Source organism: Ictidomys tridecemlineatus, chromosome 10 (genome assembly GCF_052094955.1).
Source record: "Ictidomys tridecemlineatus isolate mIctTri1 chromosome 10, mIctTri1.hap1, whole genome shotgun sequence".
Lineage (NCBI taxonomy): Eukaryota > Metazoa > Chordata > Mammalia > Rodentia > Sciuridae > Ictidomys > Ictidomys tridecemlineatus.
In genome coordinates, this window is record NC_135486.1 from 12638269 (window position 1) to 12663117 (window position 24849).

The following is a 24849-nucleotide window of genomic DNA, read 5'->3' on the forward strand; positions in this document are numbered from 1 at the left end:
CCTAGTGTATGTTAGTTTTCTGTTTTCCAGACCCTGGTCTTTGCTATTATCTCTCTGCCAGTAAGTTTCAGTGAAGAGAGGCCTCATGGCCTGGGACCTGCCGAGGGAGCAGGGTTAATGTCCTTTCAGACGCTCGCCTCAGCTTCCTTCCTTGCCATTCCTAGATTCCAGATGCGTTCCTTCCTCCCCTAAAAATTCCTGCCTCCATTTCTCACCAGGGACCTGCTTCCTAACACCCTATGCCTGATCCACCCAAGCTGGGCTGATTGCCAGTACCTCTGGCCCTGGAAACCCTGAGGGTCTACTGGGGAATGCCAAGCCCCCCTGAGCCATGCACTCCACCCTTCTGGAACTGATCAGACTCTCAGATGACCATAGGACAGAAGTGATACCAGGGCTTTTTCAGGGGCAGGCTCCTTTCACATTTCTCTCCCGCTCTCCAGCATCTTCCCTTGCCCCCAGAGCACTAGGGGCAGGCAGAGCATCACCAGCCAGCATTGCCTATGCTATGTAACTTACACATCACCTGGGCTGCAGAACTGTGTGCTAAGCACAGGCTCACAGTGAGGCTCTGTCTGATGCAGACTAAAGGGAGTACCTCAGAGGCCCTCTTCTGATGAAGGTGCGACCTTTCTCATTTCAGCTTTGGGGTTAGGTGCTGTCGGGGTTGGTATGTGGGGGATGGTGTTGTGTGGGGAAGTTAGGTAAGACGCAGAGTGTGTGCCTGCTTCTTTTGCTTACCCCTGTTTTCTTATCCTTTCAGACTGGAGGCCAGCACTGAACCTTGCTGCCCTAGATTGTGCTGATGAGTCGAATACTGCCATCTGCAGAGACTTTAGCATTTCAGGCTTCCCTACCGTGAGGGTATGTGACAAGGATGGGGGAGGTGAGGGTGGTGAGTGACTCCGATCAAGCATCTCACCAGCTGCTCTGTGCTTCCCTGGCATCTGCCCAGATGCTGCATTTCAGGGGTTCACCATTGCTTCTAGGCCTGAGTTGTTTAAATCCCAGCCCCTGGAATAGTGTCCCTCTGCTAGATGATGTAAATGTTTTAGAGGTGGAGGCAGAAAAGGAAGATTCATTTATTTTGGAAAAGTGTGCTTTTTGTAAAGGAAATGGCCCTGTGTGGGGGTGCTGGGCTGGGCAGATTTTAGCTGCTCTGAGTGAGCTGTGTGTGAAGTGACCTTCACTTCCTCACTCCTGACTTCCCAGCCTTAGAGTTCTGACCTCTCTCTGTAAAACCAGGATTCGGCCTCTGACCCATCCTTGGACAGAATCAGGCTCCAGGGGCTTAATTGTGGGAGACCGACTGGCACGTGACAGAGTTAATTCCCCTGCTGGGCGATGTGTCAGCATCCGTGCTACTAGACCTCCCTACTCTTCTAGGGTTTGAGTGACTGTGTCTTCGTGCATGGGTGTGCCTTCCTACATCTCCATGGGTGAAGCTATGCTCACCTGTTCCTTTGTAATATCCCTTGCCCTGCCTGAGATAGAATGTTCCTCGGAAGTGCCTTGTGTGAGTCCCCTTCTCTTACTGTGCCCTTGGGTGTGGCCTACCCAGATGTCAGTCAACCTGCTGACAGCAGACATCATGAAGCTAGACTCGGCCCCTTGAAACCTGACCCCTTGCCTCATTTAAATAGCTTCTCCTCAATAAAATGGGTCAGCACGTGCATGCTCTCTCTGTCTCTCTTTTTCTGTGGACCCTTAAGGTCAGAGGAGCCGTCATAGCACCCCCAAAGAAAAAGGTATTTGTGTCTTTTGTTAGCCCAGTCCCCTGGAGTGACCCCTGAGTGTTTTAGTCCTGAGCAACCCGGCACTTAGTGTTAGTTCCTCAGAGGAATCCCAGAGACACTGACAAGCCTCATCCTTATCAAGCAAGGGGTTTGACCTACAAGTGCTCATAGAGCAACTTTAGCCCACAATGGAGATGCCAGTACCTCAGAAAGCAGGGATCCATGGCACAGAGTTGTCACACCTGAGGCATGAGGACTCTTTCACCCAGCTCTTGCAGAAGGAGCCACGAGCTCTCTGATGATGCTTGCCTGCCAGCTTGCCCACCACAGGGCACCAGCAGCTTGATCAATGTCTGAACAACTTCCCAGGCTCTAAATTGGAGGCCCAGCACAACCCTGAGCAGCAAGGATGCTGCAGTTATAGTGAGCGCCCTCCCTGGACTCAGGCCTAGCTCTCATTCAGTTAGTTTTCTTCTAAGTGTAAGAGACCAAATCCAATTCTTTCTCCCTGCTATAAAATGATATGCTCCCCCTCACCAGAATGGCAGCTAAAAAAGCAGTGTCCTCTATAGCCATTAAGAATAATCAGGAAATGCCTTTGAAAGCTAAAATGCCAAGTATTGTCCCTGGAACAAAATATCCCTGAGCTAGGGACCTGAAGTTCTAAGCAGACTTATGAGCTGGAACACAGCCTAATTACCCAGCAGCCTTTATCTCCAGGAATGTCCAGCTCTGACTCTACACCACCTTTCTGTTTCTCAAGGCTAGTGAAGTCCTGCTGGATTCAGGGGGTTCACAGCCCAACAGAGCGCCCTTTCTAAACTATTGCCTCTTAGGGTCAGGGCCCAGGCCCAGGCTCTGAGGCCAGTCTAGTCTGCGGGACAATGCAGCAAGTGAGCAGCTTCTGCCATATTATTTAGAGCTGGTAGGGAAAAGACTGCTTAGCCATCATCCATTTGAGGTAGACTTCCCTGGCAAGGACATTGCCCTGTCGTCTGCCCCATGGTATGTAAGTAAAAATGGGGTGCCTTGTGCTGGGCCAGGGTAGCACTGAGTGGGAAGTGTAGGAATACCAATGTGGCAACAGGAGCTGTCATTCACAGGCTGACAAGGGTGCAGCCACTGCCCAGTACCCCAGCCTTGGTATAGTGGCCAGTCAGAACAGCCTGTTGGGGTTCCTCAGGGCTCAACACCTGGGAGAGGCTGGGCCCAGTATGTATGAAGGAAGCAGTCACAAGGGCAGAGGCTCCTCAGCAACCTCCCCAGGTCACGCAGCACACGCAGCCTGGATGCCTCAAGTGATTAATCACTCTCTACCCACGCAGCCGGCTGTGGGAGGGGCTAGGAGGGCCTTAGCTGGTCTTCTTGGCCTTCCTCTGTCTCCAGACAGGCAGCACCTGGCTGGGCTAGTCTGGTAGTCAGCTGTCCATTTCTTAAGCTCTCCAGAGACTAGCGTGGCCTTCCTTGGCGAAACCTTCCCTTCTCTCCTGAACCTGGTCCTCAGCTTCAGCCAGGGGAAGCACTCAGTGCCCTGTCTTCAGGACTCTAGGTCATGGCCAAGCAGTTTCAAGCTGCTAGGGGGTCCTTGTTCTGTGGTGTGGTTTTCAAACATTTTCTAACTGTAAGAAGTCTCTATTTTACATTGTGATCCCAAAATTGGTTTGTATCTGTTGATAAAACAAATTTCACAATGTATATTCGTATTAAGTGCAATACACTGATATTTTCAATTTAAAAAAATACTATGTTTCACTAAATTGATTTTACAACTAGTGCTTTTTAAAACACTACTCAGATTTCATATCTCCAGAGATTCTGGCCCTTCTAGAGCCTTGTGCACCTGTGGGCACTGTGGCTGGGCTCCTAGAAAGGAGAGCAGATCCCAGAGGCCTGTCCTGTTGTACCTGCCGTGTGCTGCCCCTGGGAACTGGAGCCTGACTGTGCTCACTCTTCATATAAATGCTATGGGAGCCCTGAGGACCCATGCTGAGCAGGGGGAGAGAGTGTTGCCGATATCATTAAGACAGTTCACCATAATTCTGGCCACAGTCAATGACATACCTCACTGTCCTTTTCTATGCCTCCTGCCCCTTGTCACCATAAACAGAGTGAGCTTCTACCAGCCCAGCCTGTTTAGCAAACAGCTGGCCCTGAAGGGCAGGCTCTGGCTGTGTCAGATCCCCATCAGACCTGAGCTGGAATCCTGGAAGAAAACAAAGAAACAGGGAGGGAGGGAGGGGCTGGTTTGCAGTAGGTTCTGACTAGGCTACTGAGGAGGGGCCTTTCTCTGGGCCACTGCAGTGCCCCTCTGTGGGCAGTGGAATGGGACCCTTTGTGGCCAAGGCTTGGCTGAAGTGGAGGAGAGGACATGTCTTCCCTTTGCAGGATACCAAGGAGATCATGATGTGGGTTCAGATCCAGTCTCCTCTGCTTTCTGGGTGACACTTGGCCCGTTTTGCTATGTATAAAAAGGACTGACAATGCCTGCCTGGTGGGACTGTGGTCACACGTGAAGCCAGGCCTTTCCTGTGAAAGTGCTGAGAATGGGTACTATTTGGGGTTCAGTAAATGAAAGTTTTCTTACTTCTTGTTGTCCCTGGGTTGGGGGGGGGTACTGATGGGTGGCCAACAGCAGCTAGTGAGGGGATGTTTGCTGGGTGCTCAGCACTATGGGAGAGGCCAGGTGCGTCTGACACGAGGATACACACTAACTGGCTGAGTGGTCCAAACAAGGCGAGGACAGGAGGAATGGGCCCAGGCACTTCCTGAGCTCCTCCTTACTCATCAGAGAGGACATTTTTTTTTTTTAAGAGAGAGTGGGAGAGAGATAGAATTTTTTAATATTTATTTTTCAGTTCTTGGCGGACACAACATCCTTGTTTGTATGTGGTGCTGAGGATCGACGCATGCCAGGCGAGCGCGCTACCGCTTGAGCCACATCCCCAGCCCCAGAGAGGACATTTTGTAGGAGGGAACTTCTGCGTGTGTTGAAGGATGGGTGGCATTGGCTAGGACAGGGGAGGAGCATGGCAGAACATCACAGAAGGGAGTAGGGGGTAAGAGTATCCCAAAGTCAGACTCTTTGTAGGCAGAACCGTGTGGCATATTGAGGGGACCTGTTGGGCAGAGGCTTATGTTTGGGGTAAGGCAGGGCAGGGGAGGAAGGAACCCAGTATGGCAGGTCCTTGAAAGCCAGGCTGATAGTGTAGATGCCCTATAGAGTGTCAAGTCAGCCGTTATCTTATGTGGCTCTTGCTATGAGGGTGGATGTCAGGGGTGAGGGCAGGGCTCAGAAAGATGTCTCCTCTGTGTTACCTGCCGTCTCCCAGCTACCTTCCTGTCCACAGCACAGGAAGTGGCTAAGGTTGTCTGTCCTCCTGGGCTCACCATAAAATACGTGGTCTTTCTTCTGAAAACCTGTTAATGGAAGTTTGTGTTCAGTGCCATGGCTGGTCACAGCTGGGAAGCATGCCCATGTGCAGCTGTGTGGTCCCCAGGGAGGCAGTCCTTCTGTAGGTTCTGGTTGGCCTGCCTGGTACCACTTGCTTCCCTGCTTCTGTGGAGAGGCAAGGACCTCACAGGTGCCCCACGGGCAGGAGGGCAGAGCTCCTGTCTTGTGTAAAGAGATGAAAGGGGCAGGCACAGATGCCCTGGGGAAAAGAAGACTCACTCCCGAAGGCTCAGTTGCCTGTTTCCAAGGGGTTGTGGTGGTTTCCTGGGGCAGGCACACGCTTCCAACAGCTACTTAATAAGTAGACAAAAATGTGTCCTGACTAGATTTTCACCTGAGCATCCAAGGTGATCAAAGTGCAGAGTTTGTGTTCAGCTGAACAGTCTGTTGAGTACCTCCGTGTGCTAGATGCTGTGCAGGCTCGGCAGGGCTTGCAGAGATGAATGCATTCTGTCGCCTCCTGGTTGGGTGGAAAATTCTAGTCCTTTGTAGCTGGAGTGTAGGGAATGGGTAGCAGTAGGAAGTCAGTTTGGTTTCAGATTCTGGAAACAAGTTGTGGAATGCTGTAAATTTGGACCTTATTCATGTGCACTGGGGAGTTAATGGAAGAGATTTGAGGAGGAGTGACATGTTCAGACCAGAATTGTGCCTTAGAAAGCTAACCTTGCTGGCAATGAGGAATAAAAAGATGGAGCATATTAAATTTTCTGACTTGTGAAAGGAGAACAATAGGGACAGATGCAGTAGTCTAGGAAATAGGTTCTCACCTATTGACTCTGCCTAGACAAGGCAACAAACAGGTGAAGAGAGAGAGCTGTTGAAGAGTATCCTGAAGTCAGACTCTCAGAACCTGTCAGTGGGAGAGGGAGAAGCTGGTCTGGGTGACAGGGAGGAGGACCAATTACTGGGTGAGATAAGAAACAGGTTGGAGAAGCAGGTTGAAGGAGGGTGATTCAGTCTAGGTGTGTGTGTGGGTTCCCCGACATCTGTACAGAGGCCACCAAGAGGAACCGTAAGTCTAGGACGGGTGAGGACCTAAGACAGGTGGTTCAGACTACAAATCAGTTGGAGAAAGTAGATGATTTTGGTGAGGGAGAAATGATGTGCATGTTCTTGAATCACGTATTCAGTCACTCACTAAAAGACGTAGACTGGGCCCAGCACCACCACCCCCCCCCGCAACACACACACAAAAGGCGTAGACTGAGCCTCCTCTTTGTGACAGTGCCTTCAAGGACTCGTTAAACACAACAGTGCCACGCTCTGATGTGTGGCTGCCAGAGAACTGGGGGCAGGAGATGGCAAGGACAACAGCACAGGAGAGCAGTCATAGATGCAGCTAGAAGAGGGTAGCCAAGGAGGGCTGGTCCATGGTAAGCAAAGAGGGGAGGTGGTGGTATGCAAGCAGAGAGAATATCAAGGAAACGTGGAATATCAAGAAAATGTGGCACAAAAAGTGACCCACACCAGCCATGGAGATGAAAAGCAGACAGGAATATCATCAGATACTATGGGGAGACCAGGGATCACTGGAGCAGCCAAAGAGAATGTCACCAGCAAGCTTTCCCAGAACACTGTCAACCAGTGGTGGAGCAGGCACCAGAGCCAGCTGGTTGGGGAACCTAGAGAGAGGTCAGAGAAGTGGGAAGAGGGTTTTGAGATATTTGGCAGTGAGGGGAGGGGAAACGGGAAATGCAGGAGAAGGGAGGAGTCTTCTCTTCACTCCACCTTCCTCCTCTTTCTGTCCTTTCTTCTTTTAAAGTTTGCACTAAAGGGGTCTAGGACAGGTGAGGACCTGTCTTGGGTCCTCACCTGTTTGTAGCTTAGGGAAGGGAAAGGATGAAAAGATAATTGATAGGGAAAAGTCTCCAAAGAGTATGCTGCGTGGGAACCAGAGCTCTGATGGTGACATTGTTCTAGAAAGTAGAAGGGAAGCTTCTGAGGACAGAAGGAGGGAAGGCAGAGTGACAGTACAGTGGCTAGGAGTGGAAGCAGAGCCTTCCCTTAGCCCTGTACCTCATGAGGGTCCCTTGGAGTCCCTGTGTTCCCCCAGGTAACTCTTAATGCCATCTCCCAGCTTGTATGGTTGGGTCTGAGATTTAGCAGGGGCTGAGGGGGTGCTTGATGAAGGGAAGATCGGTCTCTTTTAAGGCAGGTACCTGCTCAGACTTGGGTGACCTGATGGCTGATGAAGGAAAGGTACTGGTTACCTCTCAGATCTGAAAGTGACAGCTGTAGGTATGTGAAGGGCCTACAGTTCAAGGCTTCAGTATGTCAGAGGTGTTCTGCCTGGGAAGCAAGGTGCAGTCTGTCCTGTCTGTAAATACACAAGGACACTGACACCAAGTGACTGCAGATGCAAACTTCTATTTTATTTTTGGGAAACAATGTCTGCCCCCAAATGCCTGAACATATATTATCAACTTGGTCTCATGTCACAATTCTGGAACGTGTGATCATTTTTATAGGTATTACGATAACATAATTTTACTATGTCAAGATTTGTTCAAAACACTCTTAAAATATGTGTGGCATGTGTAAATGGATTGTTTTCACTTATGAATAAAAGTTGATATTCATGTTTTAAAAACAGAATACAACAGAGAGCAAGGTAGGGGCCAGGTGAGGTCAGAAGGAGCAGGAGAAGGCTTCAGCTGAGGAGATGGTATTTCTTTGCAGTCTGTTCCTTGTGTGGGTAAGGGGGGTAGAGTTGGTCTCCAGATTTTAGTTTCCTGCCTACACATGGCCAGAACACACAGTCCTAGCTTATCAGCATTTCCTAGTGTTTAAAAAGAAGAAGAGAAAGGAATAATTATGTCATGCTGTAGTTAACATTTAGTGATTTCTGTATGTACCAAGTACTTTAGATGTGTTGTCATTGAATCTTCACAATTCAAGGTAAGTGATGTCATTCTCATTTTAAATACGATATACTAAGGTTCAGAGAGGTTGATGGGTTGCCAAAGGTCTCACAGAGTATAGCAGAGGCAGGTCTTAAAGATCCCAGGGCCATTCAGCCATCAGCTTGTGGTAAGGCCAGGTGGCTATGCTTTTAGAGGCAGAGGCCCAAAGTAGCAAAAAGCAGCCCTGAAGTTAAGGGCCTGGAGGCAGAAGCTTCTTTTTGCCTTCAGGCTCTTCCTCAGGCAGTTAAGTGATTGTCCTTAAGGAGGACAGCTCTGTTCTTTCTTGAGTTAGGAGGGCACGGGCAAGGGCCTTGGCCACTATACTGCCACTTGGGCAGAAGCCCAGATTCTAAAGAGTTGTCCAATGTTCTCTGTCCTCGTGCGCCAAGGAGGGACAGATTAGGACTGGGGTGTCATGTACATGGGAAAGGAAGACAAAGTGATGAATCAAAGTGGCCTGACTTTTTCCTGAGGGAGCAGCTGAGTTGAGAGAATCGTGACCCTCTCCCTTCCCAGTCATGTTGTGTGCTCGACCCCTGACATCTGCACTCTGAAAAGGGGGAGTCATCTGGCAAAAATGTCACTTTGCCTGCTGTGTTCAAGGCTCTAATTAGATCAGATATTGCGAACTTGGTTCACACCAACTAGTGTAAAAACATCAGACAGCCCTGTGCTGTCAGTGAATTAGTAGGTCATCAGACCAGCGCCGAGTCTTGGGCTACTGGCAGAGCTGTGGCTCGAATTTCCAGGGTTCAAGGTGGTGGGAACCACTGTTCTGGTCGGGTGCCTTTGGAAACGTGTAGAGGAGGCTGCATGTTTTGCACCAACCAAAACATGGCATCGTTGACACTGTAGAGTGAACACAATCCAAAAACGCTATGCCATCTGCTCTACCTTGGCTGCCTCAGCCTTACCAGTGCTGGTCATGTCTGAAGGTCATAGAATTGAGGAAGTTTCTGAATGCCCTTTAATGGTGGAAGATAAAGTTGAAGGTTACAAGACTACCAAGGAGGCTGTTTTGCTTCTTAAGAAACTTAAACTCTGGAATGATGTCAAAAAGGTCTATGCCTCACAACGAATGAGAGCTGGCAAAGGCAAAAGAAGAAACCATCCTCGTATCCACTGTGTTATCTACACTGGAGACAATGTTATCATCAAGGCCTTCAGAAACATCCCTGGAATTACTCAACTTAATGTAAGCAAACTGAACATTTTGAAACTTACTCCTGGTGGGCATGTGGGGCATTTCTGCATTGGACTGAAAATGCTTTTTGGAAGTTAGATGATCTGTGTGGCCCTTGACATAAAGTGCTTCCCTCAGGAATAACATAACCCCCCTATTCACAAGATGATCAGTGCAGACCTCAGCAGAATCTCGGAAAACCCAGAAATCCAACAAGCTCTCAGGGCACCATGTAAGATTCATTGCAGAGTCCCAAGAAGAATCCATTGAAAAATCTGAGAATCGTGTTGAAACTAAACCAATGTGCAAAGACTGTGAGCCGGAAAGCCATTCTTCACCAGGCCAAGAATCACAAACTCCAGGTGGGTAAAGCAGAGGCAGCAGCCCAATCAGATTAAAAAAAAAAAAAAAAAAAAAAAGATCCGAAGGGGGTTGCAGGCAAGAAGCCTGTGGTAAAAAAGCAGGAAAGAAGGATGTTAGTGTTAAGCAGAAGCAGCCTGTGGGGGCTGCACCTTCCAAGAAACCAACAGCTGAAAAGAAACCTCTCTTATTCCATAAGATCAAATAATTTTGGATAATTTATTTTGAATAAAGAACGGATCACAAAAAAACAATACAAAGTGGGCTGTGTGTGACAGACTTGTTCCCCACCCTGCGGTAGGTCCTGTTCTGGAGCCCCTCCCTTCATTGATACCTGCTGTGGCAGGCTGTCAGTGCTCTGTGATGGGACACCAGCCTGAAACCCCTTTCCCCAGACAAGGAGCAAGGACACACTGACAGAAAAGCTGACATTTTCTAAGGGGCATATAAAGTGTTTTCTTTGTATTTTTTTTCACACGAGTCGATAGTTATGTGTGAGCACTAGTGCTTTATGTAAAGAGCTTGTCTCTAGTGAGGTCTGTGAGCTGTCACCTCCAGCTGCCATGTGGGCTTCAGCATTGTGGGGGAGGGGATTAGGTGGAGGGTAATGGAGCAGGGAATCAGTGTCCAGCCTTCAGAGAAGAACCTCCAGGTTTTTATTTTACAGATGAAGAAACTGAGGCTCAAAAAAGAAGTTTGTCCAAAATGATCCCAATTTATAAGCAGCTGGAGTTTAAACTGGGTCTGTCTGACACCACTCTTGTCCTCTTTGCCAGCATGAATTGCTGACTCTTGCCTTTGTGTTTTCTTCCAGTTCTTTAAGGCCTTTTCCAAAAGTGGAGTTGGAACAACGTTACCAGGTGGGTGTCCTGGCTCTGCCACAGTGTGCGTTATCAATGCCTTGCTCTCCTTGATTCCCCCTTCTTCCTGGCTTTCTACTGGGTGAAGAGTCCCCAAGGGAAGCCTTATACATTTTCTTCTGTCAGCCTGGGAAAGACCCTAGGAAAACCAGGCTGAAGAAACTCCTTCAGGTGTGGCCCATCCTAGGTTTGGGGGTGGGATGAAGGGCACCACATCTCAAGAATAGCCTTCGTGTCAAAATGGGTTGGTATCAGGGCAGACCAGATAGCCCCTGGAAGAGCCCTCAGAGGCCAGTGGGGGGGCACTCCTTCCTTCCCTCTGAGGGAAGGGGCTCCTTGCTTTGCTTCAGGTCACAAGAGGAGCCCCCCTCCCCAACTTTGAGATAGGACTGTATGTGTCTCTCTCAGGACTGGACCCTTGTTGCTGAGTAAGGCTGGAAGGGCACAGATCTGTTCTTTCCTAACTACCCCCTCATGCCTGTTTTCATGTACAGTGGCTGGAGCTGATGTGCAGACCCTGCGGGAGAGGCTCATTGATGCCCTGGAGTCCCACCGTGACACATGGCCCTCAGCTTGTCCACCACTGGAACCTGCCAGGTATTCTGGGCTTGGGGAGGCTGAGCACAATGTGGGCCGGGTCCTGCACCTGGGAGCAAGAGGGTGGTGGGAGCCGTAGGGCAGGGACCCATGTCGATTCGTTGCCTGTGGGGCAGACTCACAGTTCATCAGAGCCCGCAGACACCTGGGAGAGACTGTTGCAGTTTCCTCTTGCTGCAGGTTCTGAGGCCCCCTGTCCTCCAGCAGCAGACTGAGGGGCCAATGGTCCATTCTTCTGGGTGGGAAGGAGAGGACAGGTGGGGGATCTCCAGGTCATACCTGTTGCTCCCTGCCTGTTCTCAGGAGTATTGGAAGAGCAGCTGGATTTATAGGATCTAATCTAGGGAAGGCCACTGACAGAATTGGGGGTGGACAGGCGATCAAATACCATTTAGAAGAGAAGGGAAAGGGGCTCAGAAAAGTAGGGGTTTGTCCCTATGAATAGAAGAGGGCTGTTTTTCTGAGTGGTGGCTGTGACTGGGGTAGGGAGCAACCTTGGCTCCCTATGCCACAGAGCATCCGGTGTGGTGGCTGGTGTTCTATACCCACCTGCCAGGCAACCTTCCATGTTGCCTCTTTCCTAGGAAAATTAGGATACTGCAGTGTTTGTTGTCTTGCACAAATTCTCCTGTAAAAGGAGACAGGAAGACTAAGCACTAGACCCCCGACTTCTGGATGAGAACTGAGGATAGGATAATGCCTACCTTGGGGACTCTTGCCAAGAGGGAACAAATTCAGGTACCAGCAGAGACAACTGAGAGAGCCCAGCCTCCAACTCAGCAAGGTCCTGGAGCTGGGAAGGCTGCTCAGGGCCAGTGTTTGCTTGATGCTTTCTAGGCTTGTGTGCTGGTGTCCTTCAGAGCCACAGCCCTGCTGAAAGTTTGTGTTTCTAGTATCAGCTGGGGTTAATCCAACTCACAGTGACTGCTTTATCGTCTCTCCCAGTTCACCCTCCTCCCAGAGGGCCTTGTGAAGACCCTGGGCTGCCCAGCATATGGTCCTGATATGGGTTGGGGTTCCTCAACCAGACCCCATCCCTTTGGGAAACACCTCCGCCACTCTGATGTTTCCTTCTTCATTTCTTCATGATTGTGTGTCTGTCTCTTACACACACAAGTACTTCTCCCATGGTGCATTTTTTAGCCCTGGGGATCTCCAAATAACAAATTGGCCAAATCTCCCATCTTCTCCAACTGACCCTCTTAAGCCATTTATTTCAGAAGGAGGCAAAGGTACATGGTGAAAGAAGTCACCTTTTCTAGGAAGCTGAGGATTTGCTCTTCTGCCAGCTGTGGGCAGGCTTAGGGACATAGTCTGAGAGGCCAGCCACCTGATGCTACCCCCAGAGGCTGTGGTATCTGTGACACCTCTTTATCCCCTGAGTCGGGTGCATTCTGATTCCCACCTCTCTGGCATACCCAATCATCCTATCATCAGGCTGGGCCCCATGTTGCACCTCTCTCTGGAGCTGATTGCTGCCATGTCCTTGGGTCCAATAAAGGGAAATGAAGTGCCAAGTTGAAATTAAAAAGATGTGGTTGCCTTTTCCCTGTGACTTCTCACCTATCAGCCTCTTAAATATGCATGGAATGTTGTTGGTTTTAATTTTTTTTTAGTTGTAGTTGGACAAAATACCTTTATTTCCCGTATTTATTTTTATGTGGTGCTGAGGATCGAACCCAGTGCCTTCCACATTCTAGGTGAGTGCTCTATCACTGAGCCACAACCCCAGCCTGGAATGTTTTTAATAAGAATAAGGAAACAAATAATTTTTGTATTATTTTCTATTGAGACAGAGTTTTTAAAATAAATTATAGTAACTTCTCCGATTGTGGGGATAAAATTTGCCTTTTTAATCATTTCCACCTGAGAAAGCTAGGCCTCAGCTTCCTCATCTTAGACTCATCTTGGATTTTGTTAGCTTGGAGGTCTCCTGCACCTTGGACTTTCTGGTTCTTTGGTTCCCCTTTTTGCCCACTTCTGAGAGGAACTTGCAGTTTTCCCACTTAGTGTGACTTTCCACAGGATCAGGGCTCGTATCCGATGGGTTCTAATCACCATTCTCCTAGGGGAACATAAAACCATGTCCAGTAACCCTGGGCCTTACCCAGAACACAGTGACATCTGGGTCTCAAGGCATCCTGCCAGTCCTTCCCAGCCTGCCTCCTGCTCACTCCTGACTCGTAAAATAAGAAGAAAAAAACAAAAACCCAAGGTGGTTCTCTGAAGAACCAGAGTTAGGTAACAGGGGCAGCATCCTTTGAGACCAAGGGTTTGGCTTTCTCTCGCTGCAGGACTGGCAGAGGGAGAAGAGTCTCCACAGAGCCACAGGGTAGTGTGGCTGGACTTGCAGCACTGCATGGTCAGTTATGCCTTGTTCCCAATGGCTGTGGAGAGAGTGACCTCCTGAGTTGTCTCTTGCAGGCTGGAAGAGATTGAAGGATTTTTTGCAAGAAACAATGAAGAGTATCTGGCCTTGATCTTTGAAAAGGAAGGCTCCTACCTGGGTAGAGAGGTGAGGTGCCTCTGTTTTCCTGCAACTCTGGGATAGCTGCTGGGAGGAAGTCCCAGTTCAGAAACAGCTTTTCCTGCCAGCACTGGGATCTTGGCCTTTTGCGTTTCTTAGTCTGGCACCAGCCTGACCCCTGCTGGGGGAGATGGGAAATGTAGGAGCTAAGCCTTTCTGTTTATAACCTCTGTTCATTCTTAATCTCCTTCACTGAAACCAAACATAACTGAAAACTGCTGCTTTTCGAGTATAGGAATAGGTTGATGACATACAGCTGCTGATCACCACAACTAGCAGACCACCAAACATGTCCAGGATCACATGGCTGGTGAAGTAGAACACGGCTTTGGCCCAGGTCTGTCTGGCTTCAAAGCCTGTGTTGTTTCCACATTGCCCCAGCCACATAGAATTGGAATAGAGAATTGGGGAGGGGGAGACATTAGAGATGGCCCAGTCCCCTCATGAAGAAATGGTGTCCTTTACCAGGAGGTACAGATTGAATTTCCACTCCATCATTTACATGGTATGTCTTTGGTCAAGTTATTCAACTTTTTCAGCCTTATCTCCTTGTCTATAGAGTAGTGATGGTTATGTTTCTTCCTAGCATAGCTGGACAGTTTAGGTAACAGCACATGGATTAGTAGCCAGCACATGGTAGGTGCTTTATAAAGCTCTATCCCATTGTCTAATGCAGAGAGCACCTGCTCTGCTGTTGGCTTGTGGACTTCCCTGCAAACTGCCTGGGAACTTTTCCCAGATTAGAGTGGGAGGCAGTTCAGGGAGATAAGACCTGAAGGGGTGATGGGGAACACCATGGTGGGCCCAGATGGCTCTCCTGCAGAAACAAGTTGATGGTGCTCCGGATCTAAGCCAGAAGCGCTCAGGGTACTTCAGCTCCTCAGAGAAAACACAGGGAACAGGGAGGTAGAGGGCAGCTTTGCTGAAGGAGTATCCAATTCTCAGAGTTCCCTGTCCATGCCTGGGGCCAGGCTTGTTAGGCAGGTGTGATTGATAGACGCTGATGGGAATCAGCTCTTTTCCCCTCATCCCGAGTTCCCATAACCAGGGCAGGGCCACATGGGTGGAGCCCGAAGCTCTGAGTTCATGCGGTCATGCTTAGGAGGGTGAATTGGAGAGGCAGGACGGTGGTATGGCTGAAAGTCAGGTTCTGGAGTTCAGGCCCGTGTTAGCCGTGGGACCTAGAGACATGAGTCACTTCTCATGGTTCTTCAGCTACAAATCGTTTTTAAATAAATACTTATGCGCCTAACTGAGTACTGGTTGTCATTACAAGTACTTTTATAAAATTAACCTGTGCAGTCCTCACAACGGCCCTCTGTAGTTGCTGTTGCTGTTGTAGTTGCTGTAGTTTTGCAGGTGAGGGATTTGAGCCAGGGAGAGGTTTGCTCCCATGGCACCAGGACACTCACACTGGCAGCCATAGTGCACTCCCCTGATGGTAGTTCCTATTCAGTGTTATTCTGAAGATTTTAATGATCTATATAAAATACATAGTATGTGATAAATGTTAGCTAATATTGTCCCCTATATCTTTCTAAAAATAAAAGAAGTATATTTTTCTGACCAAAAATATAATTAGAAAGCTTTATAAATATAAGGGAAAAAGCCCCATGTTTTACTGGGCCTTTTACTATTGCTTTTATTGGTAAGGAAATTATATTAAATTGGGACTGCCCTGGGAAATGCAAAGTATGAGGTCTGTGCACTTACAAAGTGCACCACCTCTTGGGTGGTGTTTGGCACTTGTTACCTGCGGGCTGGAATCTTGTGGTGGCACAAGACTCTCATTCTTCACTATGGTCTACTCTTAGAAAGGCTTTGAGTCTGAACAGAGTATAGCTGCCAACTGGTGCCTACCCAGCACTGAACTGGGACTCAGCCCCTGACCCCCTTTACCCAATGGCGTGGCCCCTCAGATGTCTTACTGTCTCTGCAGGTAACTCTGGACCTATCCCAGCACCAAGGCATGGTGGTGCGCAGGGTCTTGAACACAGAGGGCAATGTGGTGAGCAAGTTTGGTGTCACTGACTTCCCATCTTGTTACCTGGTGTTTCGGAATGGCTCTGTCTCCCGAGTCCCTGTGTGAGTACTTTGTCTCCCTGCTCTCTCTCCCTCCTGTGCTCATTCTGCCTGCTGCCTGCCTACCTAGAGAGGACACAGCCCTAGCAGACAGATCCTTTCTCCCTGGAGATTCTTTGGAGGACAGGAGAAATAGATGTCTGCCGTCTGTGTGGGACAGGGCCCTATGGCCTCCACAGCTCAGAAGTCCTGCCTCAGTCCTGACTGCTTCTACACCACCCACACCCAGCCCTGATCCTGTTTCCCATCCTTCCCTATCCGCAGACAAACTCATTGGCAGGCTTCAGGCCTGGCAAGGACTCAAATATGCCTGACCCTCCCTCCCTTTGGTTTTCTAATTGCAGAAAAGTTCATTAGGATCCAGACAATAGCCTGTTCCAAAATGCTGAGAGAAAACAATCAGGCTAGCCTCAGCCCCACTGTCAGGCTCCTGCTGCTGAATGGCCTGTTAAATGGCGCCAGATGGTGCCTTGGTGCCCTCCCTGGGCAGATGATTGATGTCACCCTGGCCCCCAAGCAGCAGCTCGAGGGCAGGGTGATCCAGGCTCGCCTGAGGTGCCCAGTGAGTCGCCCCTCGGGGCCATTAGTGCCATCCTACACTGACACTGGGCATGGTGGACACTTGCCCTTGCTCTGGCCCAGATCACCAGGCAGCCCTGGAGCAGGCCTGTCAGAGACTCAGGAAGCACGATGGCCACAGGGGGATGGTAGGGCTAGATTCTGGGCAGGCCCAGAAAGTGCCAGTCCTGGTGGGGACAAGAAGCATTGTTTCCTCACTTGGAATTGGTGGAGGGGAAAATTGTTTGTGACGATGCTGCTCCCAAGCCATCTGCTCATCGATAAATGCTGGGCCAGGACGGTGGAGTGGAAAGCAGAGTTTCCTGATGCCAGCTCCCATGGGCACTGCAGTGTACTGCTGCTGGGCATGGTGTTTCTTCTGCCCCGTGGCCTGAGCCTAGTGAGGGAAGTTTGTGCTCAGGTGAGGTTTCTTGCCCTTGAGGACTCCTCTGTATCAGAAGAGAGAAACCAAGAGATTTGGAGGATCCTGGTAGTTCTTTGCTATTGTTATTAAGATTTCTTAATCACTTATCAAACTCCCTTAACTTCCTCCGGAAGAAATGCCACCTCATGACACCTCAGAGCAGGCTATGAGGGGGGCTGCCTTGAGATTGGTGCCTTCTGGAGCCTTGGGTCTGTGGGGAGGGGAGTCAAGCCCAGCCATCCCTGTCCATGGGCAGGACTAACACTGTGCCCAGAGGGGCCCACTTCCCTGCCAGGTGCCTGTCCCACACCCTCCTGACCTGGCCCTCCTGGATATAGCTGCTTTTCCAGATGGTTTCCTGCAACAGTCTTGTATCCCAGAGGCTTTCCCAAGTGTGCAGTGAATGGGAAGGTTGATGTGAGGCCTGGGAGTCCCACCTTTGACCTCTAAAACAAGACGGAACCAAGTTTGTAAACTTCATAAGCCTTTCTGTCACCCTGCTTCATTCTGACATTGATCAGCCTCCCTGTGCCCTCTTCCCCACAGGCTGGTGGAATCCAGGTCCTTCTACACTGCCTACCTGCAGAGGCTCTCTGGGCTCACCAGGGCGGCTCCCCAGACCACAGCTGTACCTACCATTGCCGACAAGGTAGCACCCACGGTGTGGAAATTGGCCGATCGGTAAGGCCATGTCCTGTTCTCCACTTGCCCGTCCAGTTCCTGTCATAGGTATAGCATCTGCTGTTCTGAGCCTATGCTCCCCCATCCCCAAGGGCTGGTCTTGGCCTTTGGGGGTGCCCAGCTGCTGGCTATGCATAGGAGAGCCTTGCTGTGTGAGTTAGCTGTTTTTCTCAGTGTCTGCTGACTGGGCCCCATGCCGTACGTATGTAGAGACTGCTGAATAGCATACATGTCCCTCACCGTGGAGGGAATACTGTCCAGCGCCCACCTGGCTGAAGTTAAACTCGAATATTCAAGAATAAGTAGATCAGCTTGGAAGGATACCCAGCGGCCTGCAAACCAACTCCCCACCCAACTCCCCATCCCTGCTAGGAAGATGCCCACCTCACTGGAATTCCTCTGGTGTCAAGGGAAAGTAATTTTTCCAGGTAGTTCATATCTTTGTGCATGATTGTAAGCATGAGAAAGCTGCTATTATCTCTTAAGCTCCTTGGCTTTGCTCCTGTAGTAGACATCCTGTTTGCTGGACAGGGAGATGGTGCTGTGGACCTCTGCTCTGGCACTTAGCTCTGTACCAAGGGGAAATATCTGTGTAGCTCAGAGCGGGGTCAGGAAAGTGACGTCAATGAGAGGGCTGAACAAGAAACTTATGGGAAGGTCCTAGAAGGGTTTCAAGAAGGAATTTGCATCTAGCATATGGGATTTAGGGTGTTGAGGACCAATGGAGAGGTTTTTAGTAATCAAGGGAGAAAGAAAGAGAAACCAAGAAGTGGTAGTGGTCATTATGAGCATTCAAGTTATGATTATTTGCTCAGAACATAAAACAAAGCTCAACCTTTCACTGATGGTCTGATGAGTGAGCTAGAGAAGTTATGATTATATGATAATTATTACCCGTTAGTATAATAGCTGATGTGCCCAGCTCTGTGCTGGGGACCTTCCTTACATTATCTCATGCAGTGAGAGTCCCTTCTTGAGGCAGAAACAATTATGGAGAGGAAAACTGAGGGCCAGGGACACCAGAGTGGGCAGAGGGGACTTTGCCCCGAGAGGCACTCACCATGCTGACCTGGTTGCTCGTCTTGTTGACGCTGTGCACCTATAGGAGGCAGATGAATGGAGTGATTGATTTATGTTCCAGGTGAGGCCACTGAGGCCCAGGGAGGAAAGCTGAGTTGCTCAGGCTCTCAGAACTAGCTCGCCCTAGAGCTGAGGCCAGAACCAGGTGCCAGGAGGCAGGGGTAGAGAAGCAGCCATTGCTCGAGGGCCCTTCCCATCAGAGTCTTGAGCTGACCCCAAGGGAGCATGATGGCATGAGGTGACGCTACCATCTGGATCCTTCAGTCCCTCCCCCCAGGGCTGGAGGAGGTAAGAAGTGGGGTCCCCTTGAGACCTGAGATGTGGCAGCTCTGAATACATCACAGCTCCTCCACCACACCAGTCCCCAGTCTTGGTGACAGCTAAACCCTTGGTCTCCCAAAGAAGGCCCAGCTTTTCCAGAGCTCTGTGTGTGCACTGTTGTCCTCAGAGGTCTTTGCTCAGAACACAAAACGAATGAAGCTCAGCCTTTCATTGATGGTGTGATGAATGAGTCAGAAAAAAGGACTGATTCTGGACCTGGATAGGAGAAGTCCCTGCTCACTGGCAGGAGCTACTGAGAGAATTTTACATCTTTACTTGTATTTAATCTTCTTAGCAACATACCCATGAAAAATGTATTATTGTTCCTATAGTACAGATGAAGAATTGAGGCTCAGAGAAGTGAAGTTATTCACCCAAGCTTGCTCAGCAAATTGCTAGCAGAGCCAAGGACTCTGTGACCATTAGCAAACCCCTCCTCTTCTCTCCCTCTATTCCTGAATGCTCCTCCCTATCCCAGGCCCTGTGGTTCATTCCCTTTTCACTCTGCCTTCCTCTGGGTCCTCAGCTCCAAGGTCTACATGGCTGATCTGGAATCTGCACTGCACTACATCTTGCGGACAGAAGTGGGCAAATTCTCAGTCCTGGAGGGGCAGCGCCTGGTGGCCCTGAAAAAGTTTGTGGCAGTGTTGGCCAAGGTAAGTGGGGCATGGCTTCCCTTGTCTGTAGTTCCTGATGTGATTAGTGTGCATGCCTGCAAACCTAGTCACGCCAGCCCCTCCTTCTAGGGGTTCAGGATCTGGACCCAACAGCTACCCCAGCCTACCTGGGCTGCTACCCTCTAGTCTCAGCCATATCCCACACCAGTACCCCACTGCCAGGGCTAGTTCATCCCATGCATGGGCCAGGTGGAGCACAGGGACCAGCTGTTCAGTGACAGTGTCATTCTTCTGCCCACCTACCTAAGTCTTTTGCCTCACTTGAGCCCCAAAGTGTAGCATCTCACTCCGTGTTGGGATCGCTGGGAAAGTAGGACCCCTGGGTTACCATAGTGAAAAAGAGAATTACTTTTCTTGTCTTCCTTCTTGTCTGGCCGAGGGTCCAGGACCCTGGCCTTAGCACTGTCTTCCTCTTTCCTGGGAGGAGGCATGCTGATTAGGATGGACTTCATGCCCCAGGGATGATGCCCCAGGGACCTCAGAGCCCGGCTTCTTCTCATAGGGGCATTGGGCTGACTGTTGGTTTGGCCACCCTAAGCCCTGGACTGCTGATCCAAGCTGCCCTGCTTGGCATAGGTCTGCACCACTGTGTGCCTCCCCTTGGGAACTTCCTGTGCCTGTCCCTTTTTCCCACCTCATCCAGAATGGCACTGAGAGGACTCTGTGAAGGAGATTGTAGCCCAAGGCAAGATATAGTCTTTGGCCCTCATAGAGGTTCATGCAGAATCAGTCCATTCCAATAATGGAGACCTTTCCTCAGAGGCCTGAGAGCTGCCTGTTCCTCACCTCTTTGAGGCCTAAGGCAGACGGCCTGGCGTTAGAGGGAGAATGGTCTAGGGCCATTCTGTGTGCCAGCTTCCTGCCAGCCCTGAGAGGAACCTGTGCGTGCTTCCCCAGTGAGCCTCAGGAAAGGAGGAGGATGGCACCCTCGCACTGGACACAAAGCTGGTTTTCCGTTTGGCCCTTGTTGGGGTGGTTTGCAGCCGTATGAGGGGGAGGGTGAGCCCCAGAAAGTGCCTGATATGGGCAGAGGCTTCAGCAGCCCAGCCTGCAGCAGGTGCTGGAAGCGAGTTTAAGGAAGGAGCCCTCCCTTCCCAGAAGCCTGTGCTCTCATGGGAGTGGCTGGCAGGACTGGCCACTGGGTGGCGTGTGGTCACCAGGGTTACCCTGCTCCCTGTAGTCCAGAGCCTTTTACTTCATCCTTTCTTCTGACACTATGGCTTCAGAAGGCGGAAGGTGCCAAGCCAAGATGATGGGAAGGTCAGTGAGGAATTCTGACTTTAGCTGGGACTCTGCATGAGTCTGGGACCCTGTGTGCAGGGAGCACGGGAGGCTTGATTCTTTCCAGCCCTTTCTCATAACACTTAAGGGCTTCCTCAGAGAAGGAAATCTGTAGTGGATTTTTCTGTTTGGTTGTAATCCCTGTCTCTAGGATCCTTCTCTCAAATGGTCTTCTTAGCTTTTTTTTCCTCTGCAGGTTTCTCAGGGTCATTGTCCTCTCTATATGTCTCTGTGTTTTTTTCTTCCCTATTTTTAATTGGTGCATTATTGTTGTACATATGGTGGGGTTTGTTGGTACCTATTTGTACATGCACAATGCGATATGATTGGGCAGTGTCGTTTCCCAGTATTCTCCTTGCCCTCCCTTTACCCTCCCCAGTCCTTTCCATCACTCGCTGATCTCCCTTTGATTTTCATGAGATCCCTTCACCTTTTTTTTTTTCTTTTTCCTCTCCCTAGCTTCCACATGAGAGAAAACATATAACCCTTGACTTTTGTGATTTTATCTGACCTGCTGTACTGCTGTTTCCCTCCTTCTCCCCCATTTGTACATACATGCAAACACACACATACACACTCACACACACACACACACACACACACACACACACACACACACTCACTCTCACTCCTCCCTGGAGTCCTTGTGGCTTTAAAGTGCTGATACTAATAAGATTTGAGTTGACTTATTGTCAAAGTAGCTTTTCATGTTCCTCAGAGACCATTGGGAGTTACCATCAAGATTTGGATCTTGGCTCTAGGCCCCTGCCTATCCCCACTGGCAACCAGTGGAATACAAATGAACAATCTTTTGCCAACCTCACCCGGTGGGTCAGTCAGCTGCCCCATCAGAAGACCAGCTGGAAAGAGGACTTGTGGCCCGGGTTCCCAGCAGCCTTGAGATGTGGCACAGTGCTAGGCCTTCCTCCCAGTGGAGGCATGTGGCGTGAGGGTCAGCACGAAGGCCTGAGCCTTCCTGGAACAGACCTGCAGGCTCATCTCCACTTAGGCTCTCCTTTCTCCTCCCCTTTCTCAGACCTTAACCAGCTGCCCCAGAGCAAAGGCAGCAAGGAATCCATGTTTGTACTTTAGGTAGAATATTTTCTTGATGGTTTTGGAATGAGAAGAAAACCCCAACTTAGCCCACATCTAATAGGCCCTGCCCTCTGCAGGATTGTGAGACTCTGGTAGAATTGCTTTTCACCTTTGGATTTTCACCTGTCCTCCTCACAGTATTTCCCTGGCCAGCCCTTGGTCCAGAACTTCCTGCACTCAGTCAATGACTGGCTTAAGAGGCAACAGAAAAAGAAAATTCCCTACAGTTTCTTTAAAGCTGCCTTGGACAGCAGAAAAGAGGTGAGTCTCGGGGGTAGTGAAAACCTTCTCCCCAGGCTTGATACTTTTGGGAATTCAGGTGGTGAGCACTGTAATCTCCCACCTCTTCCACCGTTGGCATTCTGGTGATCTTGACACTAATACTTGATAGACTGCTGTTTACTGAGCCCCACACATATATCTCAATTAATCCTCATAAATTAGCGGAAGGTAGATTTTGTTCCCATTTAGCAAATGAAGAAACAGAGATTAAGAGAGGTTAAGTGAGTTATCTGGGATCCTGTAGTGCTGGTTAGTGTTTGGGCTAGGGTTGAAAAACGGTGAGGCACCAGAGTTTCTAGCTGCCACTGTGCACCGCCTTCAAGGTTGTTACCCTCCTTGGCATTGCCTCTGCAGCACTACCTCTCTAGGCTTCTGCACACTGGATCACTACAGCCTTATAATAAATGCAGACCTTATAATAAATAGAGTTTAGGGTGTCAAAGCTTGGGTGAACCTGTTTTTTTACACATGGAGAGTCGAGGCTAGGATGAGGGTGTGACTTCATTTGTGTCATTGGTTTTCTATCTGCCACCTTGGATGGGTGGCTGGTGGGAGGAAAGTGCCAGCTCTGAGGCGATCTGTGCTGAACTTGCAGTCTCCTGGAAGCTTCTTTCTTAACCCCTGTTCCCACCCTTTGCTCTCCATCATGCACTCACTCACACTTGTATGTGCTCCTTAGGACACTGTTCTTGCCAAGAAGGTGAACTGGGTTGGCTGCCAGGGGAGTGAGCCACATTTCCGGGGCTTTCCCTGCTCCCTGTGGGTCCTCTTCCACTTCCTGACTGTGCAGGCAAGTCAGCAAAGCATAGACCACTCGCAAGAGCCAGGTAAGTCCAGGGTCTGACCCGTGGCTGTGCTCCCCTTGCCTGTCCTGTCCTCCCAGGGATAGGTGGTAGGACTGCTCCCTGCAGCCCATATTTAGGGAATGGGTCAGAGACAACCTTGGAGCTCCAGTGGGATTTCTGCATTGGAAGCTGGCCACACATAGCCAGAATGAATGGAACTGGTCCCAAATTGAAGGACTTTGAGAATTCACCTAGTCTGATCCCCTGCCTCTGGGATGATACCCCTCAGACTGGGGCATGAGGCTGCTGCTTGGCTTTGTTAGGGCTTATAGCTTGCTTTGTTTTTAGTCCTCATGAAACATTTGTGATGCTGTTTTTTATATTCTTATAAAGAAAGAAGTTCATCGTGTCTGTCTGTTGCAGTCTACAGAACTGATACTGTGATTGTTTCCCCCTGAAAAATAATTTTCCTGAGGAAGATGGAGAATCACATTTCCCCTGCTGCCCTGCTCCGTCCCCCGGCCACACAGCTGGGCTCTGGTGACCTCCATGCCACACACCTGCTTTTAACACTGTACGGGTGGCCATCCAGTTCAGTACACATCTCCTGAGAGCCAGGTTTAATCAGGCCCTGGCTCCTCTTGGAGGGTCCATAGAGACTGTCGCTGTTCTCAGTGGAGGGTGTGGCAGGGTAGACAGGGCCCTGCTGCGTGTCAGGGCTAAGAGCCCAGGGAGGGGGGGGGACCCTGCACTATTGGAGGGCAGGGCTTCACAGGGGAGGAAGAGCAAGGGAGATGGTGGATGGGGGTTCAGCTTGAAAAGAGGTACTCCCGGACAGGGGGAACAGCCTGGGCTGGAGGCAGAGTGAGCTTGTGGGAAGCCAGAGTCAGTGGATCCATCTGTCAGAGGATCCCAACGGTGCCAGTCACTGCCATAGGTCCTAGTTACACAAGAGCTATGAGGCACTAAATCCCTGCCTTTAGGGTCCAGTAGTCTAGTGACAAGAGTGTTCACTCCAGGGGCAGTAAACAAAATTAGATCACTTGCAGTTAATGGTGAAGGCTGTGAGGAAGATAAAGCAAAGTGGTGTGTGCAGGGTGCTGTGTGCAGATGCCCCAGCTGGGGAGGTCTTCTCTGAGGAGGTGCCCCGTGCTGAGATCCTCATCAGAGGGAAGCAGGCATGGGCATCTGGGAAGAGAACCTTCCAGGCTGTGTAGCCGGCTCAGGCAGCCGTGACAGATGCCGCAGGCTGGGTGCTTGCAATTCTGGAAGCTGAAGTCCAAGATCAAGGTGTGGCAGGCTTGGCTCCCTCAGAGACCTCTCTCCTTGCTGGTGGTTGTCACCTTCTGTGTCTTCACATGTCTCTCCCTGTCTGGCTTCAGAGTTCTTCTTCTTATGAGTACAACAGTCCTACTGGACTAGGTCTCACCTCAAACCTAATTTTACCTTAATTCATTAAAGACCTGTCTCCAAATACAGCCACATTCTAAGGTACTAGGGCTTTGGACTTCAAAATAAGACTTCTGAAGGGACACAGTTCAGCTCATAAGACAAGCTTAAAACCAGGCACCGGTGCAGAGAACAAGCTTGTGTGTTTATAGCACCCAAGAAGGCCAGCGCGGGGCCTAGGAGTAAGGGAGCTGAGGCTGAAGGGGGCAGCAGAGGAGGTGGCGGGTGGGCATGGGGTCCTTGCTCAGGGTGGATTTTCAATCATGGTTTCCCATTAAAGAAAACCACCAGACAGTTCCACAGGGGAGTGGCAAATGAGCAGTGCTCTAGGGAGGCTGCTGGGTGGGCTACCGGGCAACCAGTTAGGAAGCTGTGGATGTAGTTGAGGGGTGGACTGGATGTAGTTCCTGGTGTGCCGATGAAAGAGGTGGTCAGGCTCAGGAAGGGTTTGAAGGAACAGATGGGACCTAATGATGGACTGGAGGAAGAGGACCGAGTGGGCTTCAGGGCTTTGGAG

At 50.1% G+C, this 24849-nt stretch overlaps 1 protein-coding gene and 1 pseudogene across 1 annotated transcript in view; both read left to right on the plus strand.

The window, feature by feature from the left end:
- Positions 1 to 24849, plus strand: part of Qsox1 (quiescin sulfhydryl oxidase 1) — a 37907-nt gene that overhangs the window by 8056 nt on the left and 5002 nt on the right. The window contains exons 2-10 of the mRNA XM_005319741.5: positions 764 to 864; positions 10448 to 10493; positions 10988 to 11090; positions 13515 to 13605; positions 15557 to 15702; positions 17228 to 17362; positions 19290 to 19419; positions 21955 to 22077; positions 22778 to 22925. Of these exons, the coding sequence (XP_005319798.2) occupies positions 764 to 864; positions 10448 to 10493; positions 10988 to 11090; positions 13515 to 13605; positions 15557 to 15702; positions 17228 to 17362; positions 19290 to 19419; positions 21955 to 22077; positions 22778 to 22925 (1023 nt within the window). The remainder of the gene's footprint in view (positions 1 to 763; positions 865 to 10447; positions 10494 to 10987; positions 11091 to 13514; positions 13606 to 15556; positions 15703 to 17227; positions 17363 to 19289; positions 19420 to 21954; positions 22078 to 22777; positions 22926 to 24849) is intronic.
- Positions 3993 to 10469, plus strand: LOC120887266 (large ribosomal subunit protein uL4 pseudogene; annotated as a pseudogene).